This window comes from Orycteropus afer, unplaced genomic scaffold (assembly GCF_000298275.1).
Source record: "Orycteropus afer afer isolate SDZICR_OR568_19922 unplaced genomic scaffold, OryAfe1.0 scaffold00187, whole genome shotgun sequence".
NCBI lineage: Eukaryota > Metazoa > Chordata > Mammalia > Tubulidentata > Orycteropodidae > Orycteropus > Orycteropus afer.
The window spans coordinates 5,452,684-5,460,139 of record NW_006921774.1 but is presented as its reverse complement, the minus strand read 5'-3'; the positions used below and the strand labels follow the sequence as shown (position 1 = coordinate 5,460,139).

Genomic DNA, 7,456 nt, shown 5'->3' with positions numbered 1-7,456 from the left:
ACCTCTATATCCTTCCCTTCAAGGCTCAGGGCTCCAGGATTATCTTCTGTGTCTGTGTTAATTGGTTTCCCTTTTCTTTGTTGAAGAGGATCTGTGCAGTCTTTCTGCCTAGTCCGCCATCTTGCCAGATCTCTCCCTCTTTCTTAACTTTTATAAAAATAAGTAATAAATCATAAGTAATATATACATTAAAGATAATAATTACTTTTTCAAATTACAAAGAAGGAAGACCTAGAGGAAGACAAATATGTATTTATATATAAACCATCATTAATTCTGAATGAGTGAAGTGTGAATCAATGAAATCTCATGTATTCTGGGAATGGTTTAAAGTATTGAAGATGTTAAAACAGGTAACATGTATAAAATCCCAATAACGTACTAGTTAATTCTGATATACTTTTTTCTAATTTTTACTACATCCCTGCAAAGCATTACGACCCTTATTTCAAAGAGTAGGAAATAAGGTAGTGTGGTAGTTAAGTTCTTGTGTCAACTTGGCTAGGCCTAGTTGAGTGGCTGGGCAGCTGGATGCTTATTACCATAAGATTGGTAATTAACTTCACAGTGGAATCTATTGGAGCACCTGAGTAGCTGCTTTAGGGATATGGTCCCTAAAATAAGATTAGGGATGTGATTCCCATATATAAGAAACAGCTTTGGGGATGGTTTCTAGCTTATGGCACACTTGAACCCTCCATATAGCTGAGTCATTGTTCAGCAGTCTGCCATGCTCTGCTGACCTTGGGACTTTCAATGGACTTGAATCAATGGCCTGCCATGTTGTTTGGTAGCATTGGGACTCTGCTTTTTTCACTTGTCAACCTTGGGCTTGTCAGCCTCAGCAGCCAGCAACTGTCTGAGTGAAGAAAAGTCTTTAGCTTCAGTGGGCCAGGAGCAGGAGGCAGAGGGGAAGCCCAGGGTTGAGTGACTTTCACCCAGTCTCTAGAGCCTAGCACACTGAACTTGGACATAAAGCCTCCAAAACTGTAAGAGAATAAACTCCTGTTTGTTCAAGCCATCCCATTTGTGGTATCTTCTGTTAGAGTGGCACTGGGTAACCAAAAGAGGTAGAGATCAGTTAAACATTTTGCCGAAGGTTTCAGAACTTATAAACGCCAGTCAGGACTTGAACTCAAGTCAGTTTAATTCCAAAACATTAAATTCTTTTCTCTATCCTCAAGGGACTTCTGCTCAAAGTGAAGTTAGTGAGTATGAAAGATGCCTGAATAACAAACTTTATCACGGTAAATATATTTTTTAGGTCAAGTGAGCATAACTGAACTGAATCTGAAATCTTACCTCTCTTAAGACTGATTTAAAATGTGATCTCCCTGTTTTCTGAGACTGTGTTTTTCCAGAAGGCCCATACCGAATCTGATTCCTCTTGCTTATGACATCAGCTTTCAGCTTTGGGGGTTCCCCTTCCATAACAAATACCAGTTTTACATCCATTAGCGTTAAAAATGAGATTCGAAAAAATAAGTTCCTGAAACACATAAATTAGTAATACTTAAATCAGTGTATACTAATAATAAAAATAAAAATGGTAGTGTGACATAATGTCAAGAGCACAAGACTAGTAGTATTACACATTACAGATTCCACTTACTAGTCCTGTGTGATTCTGGGACAAGTCATTTCATTTTTGGAGCCTCAATTTTCTTGCCTGTAAAACAAGACTACAAATAATCTGCCCACTTTAGCTTCCTCCTAGGTGTGGGACAATGGCACAGATGGTATTAAGATATTTTCAAAGAGAACACTATAGCAGTGCTATGATGTACATTAAATATATCTTAGGTTTTGCTGAAAATGAGTATTCACTTCAACAATTTTTTTTTTTTTAATTGTGATTTGGGTGAAAATTTACAGGGCAAATTCACTTTCCATACAGCAGTTCACATATACTTTGTCTCATGACATTGACCAGTTTACCACAATGCAACAGCTCCCCTCCCACTTCCTTCCAACAGTTACCTCTTCCCTGTGTCCATCCCTCCATGCACTCCTGCCCCCTGAGCTGTCTCCCTGTGCATAAACAGCCCTTCTTTCTCCCATGATTGTTCTCTCCAAGGAGTGTATCTACCTCAGGTAAATGTTCAACTCATATGCCTGTCTTTTGTTTGGCTGGAAGCTACAGGTGTGGGTTCAATTCCAGACCTGAAGGGCAGTTATGGGCCATAGTCTCAGTGGTTCCACCAGGCTCTATGAGACCAGCAAACATGGTCCACCCTCCCTTTTTTTTTCAAAAAAATTTGAGTTTTGTTCCATATTGTTCTCTCTCTATATCCAGGATCTACATAGATCACCCTCTGAGTGGTTGACAGCGGTAGCCAGGCACCATCTAGTTCCTCTAGTCTCGTAGTCCTATAGGCTGCAGATCTGATGATGTACCAGTCACTGGGACTAATTGTTTCCATGAATCTTTGGTTTTCTTCATTCTTCTATTCTCTGGATAAGGAGAAACCCATCGTTGCATCTAGATGGCTGCTTGCAAGCTTTTTAAGATCCCAAATGCTACTCGCAAAAGTAGGAGGTGGAACAATGTTTTGTGTAGTATGTTATGCCAATTGAGCTTGATGTCACCTGTCACTATGGTCCTGAGCCCCAGGTTCAACTACTCAGTCCCTATGGGTAGCTGGCTGTGACCAAGAAGTGACTACAACCATGTCCCTTGTCAGCTCTACTATACACCTGGGAATTCTTATAGAACATAAAAATATACTTGTAGGACTACTGTCTGCCAACCCTATACGTGGTCTTGGGTACACATCCTGCTTCATAGACATACCTAATTATTCAGCCTGTCTACCAATTTATCCACCCATATACCCGTGTTTGCCTTCACTGACAACACAGTACTGTATGTACAAAAGGGTTCCTCTTTGTTGTCTGTACCTCCCATGTACCTCTCTGTCTTCCTCTTCCTCAATGCTACCATACTGATCACTCACATTTGGTACATTGCCCTTCTCTTTTATCCAAACCAATACTTACTCTACCTACCTAACAGTGTTCCCTACCCTCCTCTCCCATCCCTGGTAACCAGCAAAGAAAATTTCCTTCCACATATAAACCTTTCCTTGACTTTTATAGTAACAGACTAAAACAATATTTGTCCTTCTGTGATTGTCTTATTACAACCAGCATAATATCCTCCAAGTTCATTCATGTTATGCAGTGTTTTGCAGATTCTATGCTATTCTTTAGCATTGCATAGTATTGTATTGTGTCTATTTACCAAAGTTTGGTTATCCATTCCTCAGTTGATGGATACCTAGGTTGTTTCCATCTTTTGGCTATTGTAAATAGTGCTGCGATGAACATGGGTGTGCATATATCTGTTCTTGTCATGTCATGGCTCTCACTTCTTTAGGATATATACCTAGTAATGAAATGGCTGGGCCAAATGGTATTTTTAATTCCAACTTTTGAAGGAATCGCCATACTGCTTTCCACGGTGGTTGTACTATGTTACAGTCCCACTCTCTGTATGAGAGTCCCAATTTCCCTGCATCTGTGCCAGCATTTGTTATTTTCTGTCTTGTAGAACTTTGCTACTAGTGCTGGGTCAAGATGGTATCTCATTGTTGTTTTGATTTGTATCTCTTTAATGGCTAATGATCATGAGCATTTCTTCATATGGTTGTTGGCCGCCCGAATATCCTCCTTGATGAAGTGTCTTCTGCCCATTTTTTAACTGGATTATTTGTCTTTTTGTTATTGAGGTGTTGGAGTTTTCTATAAATTTTAGAGATAAGTCTCTTGTCGGATATGTCATTGCCAAATACTTTCTCCCAATCTGTAGGTTCTCTTTTGACTCTTTTGGAGAAGTCTTTGGAAGTACATAAAAATTTAATTTTTAGAAGGTCCAATTTATCTAGTTTCTCTTCTGCTGTTTGTATATTTTGGATTATGCTTGATAAGTCTATTATCATATATTAGGGCCCCTAAATTTGTTCCTAGTTTCTCCTTGAGGAACTTTATAGTTTTAAGTTTCACATTTAAGTCTTTGATCCATCTGGAGTTCATTTTTGTGTAGGGTGTGAGGTACAGATCTTGTTTCATTTTTCTCGTAATGGATATCCAGTTTTGCCAGCACCATTTATTACACAAATATTCTCTCCTCACTTAATGTATTTTGACCCTTTGTCAAAGATCAGCTGACCATAGGTCGATGGATCTATTTCTGGGTTCTCAATTCTATTCCATTGGTCTATGTATCTGTCATTAAACCAATACCAGACAGTTTTGACTACTGGGGCTGTATAGTAGGTTTTGAGATCCAGCAGTGTGAGACCTCCTACTTTGTTGTTCTTCTTCAATAGTGCTTTGCTTATCCAAGGTCTCTTTCCTTTCCATATAAAGTTAGTGATTGTTTTTTCCATATCCCTAAAGAATGTTGATGAGATCTGGATTGGGATTCCATTGAATGTATTGATTGCTTTAGGTAGAATTGACATTTTCCCAATGTTCAATCTTCCTATCCATGAGCATAGGCTGTTCTTTCATTTATGTAGATCTCTTACGGTTTTTTGAAGTAGTTTATAGTTTTCTTTGAAGAGGTCTTTTGTGTCCCTGGTAAGATTTATTCTCAAGTATTTTATTTTTTTGGTAGCTATTGTAAATGGTATTGATTTCCTTATTTCTTTTTCAGCACTCTCTTTGCTTGTGTAGAGGAATCCAACTGATTTTTGGATGTTGATCTTGTATGCTGCCACGATGCTAAATCTCTCAATTAGTTCCAGTAGATTTCTGACTGAGTCTTTTGGGTTTCCTAGGTATAGGATCGTATCAGCAAACAGGGATAGGTTGACTTCTTCCCTACCAATCTGGATGCCTTTGATTTCCATGATGCTAAATCTCTCAATTAGTTCCAGTAGATTTCTGACTGAGTCTTTTGGGTTTCCTAGGTATAGGATCGTATCAGCAAACAGGGATAGGTTGACTTCTTCCCTACCAATCTGGATGCCTTTGATTTCCATGTCTTCCTTATGGCCCTGGCTAGGACTTCCAGTACAATGTTGAATAGAAATGGTGACAGCAGGCATCCTTGTCTGGTTCCTGTTTGCAAGAGGAATGGTTTCAGTCTCTCTCTGTTGAGAATAATGTTGGCTGTTGGTCTTGCATAGGTGCCCTTTATTATATTGAGGAATGTCCCTTCTATTCCTATTTTGCTGAGAGTTTTGATCAAGAATGGGTGTTGGATTTTATCAAATGGCTTTTCTGCAACAACTGATGTGATCATATAGTTCTTCTCCTTTGTTTTCTTTATGTGGTGGATGGCGTTGATTGTTTTACTAATGTTGAACCATCCTTGCATACCTGATATGAAACCCACTTGGTTATGATTTTCTTGATATGCTGTTGGAGTCTATTGGCTAGGATTTTGTTGAAGATTTTTGCATCTATATTCATGAGGGATATTGGTCTGTAGTTTTCCTTTTGAGTGATGTCTTTTCCTGGTTTTGGTATTAAGGTTATGCTTGCTTCATAAAATGAGTTAGGGAGGATTCCATCCTTTTCTATGTTTTGGAATACTTTGAGTAGGATTGGTGTCAGTTCTTCTCTGAATGTTTGGTAGAATTGTCTGCTGAAACTGTCTGGGCCAGGATTTTTTTTTTTGGTTGGTAATTTTTTGATGACCTGTTCAATTTCTTCTTTAGTTATGGATCTGTTCAACTTTTCCACATCAGTCTGTTAGTTTAGGTAAGTGGTGTGTTTCTAGAAATCCATCCATTTCTTCCAGATTTTCAAATTTGTTGGAGTACAGTTCTTCATAGTATCCTGATATTACCCTTTTTATTTCAGTTGGTTCTGTTGTGATGTCACCCATTTCATTTCTTATTCGTGTTGTGTTCTCTCCCTCTTTTCCTTTGTTAAATTTGCCAGTGGTTTGTCAATTTTATTGATCTTTGCAAAAAACCAACTTCTAGTCTTGTTGATTTTTTCTATAGCCCTTCTACTTTCCATTTCATTGATTTCTGTTCAAATCTTGATTATTTCCTTTCTTCTGGTGACTGTGGGCTTTACTTGCTGTTCTAATTGTTGGAGATGTTGGTTTAAAGTGTTGATTCTGGCTCTTTCTTCTTTTTTGATGTGTCCATTTATTGCTATAAATTGGCCTCTGATCACTGTTTTTGCTGTGTCCCGAAGATTTTGGTATGTTGTGTTTTCATTCTCATTTATGATTACACTAATTGCTGTGCAGAAAACAGTTTGGAGGTGGAGGTCAAGAGCAGAGGGATGTCATTTTAGAAGTATACACAACAGATGATATTGGAATGGATGGAGGTGGTTTCTTAGACACTGAGAGAAGTTTATAAACGCAAAATATATTTTGGAAGCAGAACTGACAAGACTTGATGATGGATTAGATGTGGGGGAGAGACTAACTCTTAAACCTCTGGCTTTTAGTAACAAAAGGATCTCAGTAGATACATTAAGTAGACAGATAGATATGAGTTCTGGAGCTCAAAGGGTAGGTAAGAAGTATGGATTTGTGATTCATCAACATAAAGATGGCAGAAGTTTACATATTTTTAAAATCACAAAATGTAAAAGAACAAAATAAAAGTAGAAACAAAGTCCAGATGTTAAATTTTTATGCAATCATGCATTTATATTCTAAGAACTTTTACTATACCTGAGGTGGGGTTTCATGACTGTTCCGATCATTTTTTTGACTGTCTGTGCTTCACACACCCAGAGACTCAGATCAACTGCAATGGTTTTCCCACTAAGACTTTGTAAGTGGGTGTGTTGCTTAACAGGCTCCAAAATTTGCCACAAGTAATTCACTCCCATTCTGGTGATTATCTATTTGAAAAACATTTACAAAAATAAAATGTTAAAAGAAACAGAGGTTCACAACAGGAATTCAAACAATGCATTATAAACTAGGTCAGGATAACTCACAAATAGAGGATTCTCTTTACCTCTTTATTAGTTTTTCAAAATGAATCAAGAATACCTGAAACATTGAAAATGGTGGTAACTGGCTTGTTCTAGCTAATAACAGGAATAAATAGAGAGATAGGCAGAAAATGCATCAATGCTGTCAATCACCAACTCATATTTGTCTACTTGAGGATTTACACAGTTAAAGAAAAAAAGGCATTAGTCCTATCATGAGGAAAAACAACAACAAAAAAAAAAAGCAAGGAAGCATGCAAACAAATAACTAAAGAATAAACAAAGGGATGAAGGAAAATTTTGGAGTGGCAAGAGAAAAAACAAGAGATAAAAAATATAGAGTTGGAAAATACAGAATCATCTTTTTAAAAAGGATATTGGTTTTTAAAATTATAAGGCCACAAATGTTCATTGTGGGAAAATTTTTAAAAAAAATTTACATCACGTATAGTTTCACTATCTAAAGGAAACTAGTTTTTTCCTATGCATATGCATATTTTAAAAACAAAATTGGTTTGAACTCTTCTACTATAACTTG

General features: G+C 37.4%; 1 protein-coding gene across 1 annotated transcript in view; it reads right to left on the bottom strand.

The window, feature by feature from the left end:
* The window catches only part of GEN1 (GEN1 Holliday junction 5' flap endonuclease), a 37,187-nt gene extending 30,377 nt beyond the window's left edge, over positions 1–6,810 (bottom strand). The window contains exons 1-2 of the mRNA XM_007947483.1: positions 6,650–6,810; positions 1,303–1,489 (exon numbers count right to left, since the gene is read on the bottom strand). Coding sequence (XP_007945674.1) covers positions 1,303–1,489; positions 6,650–6,810 — 348 coding nt within the window. The remainder of the gene's footprint in view (positions 1–1,302; positions 1,490–6,649) is intronic.
* Between the last annotated feature and the right edge of the window lie 646 nt (positions 6,811–7,456).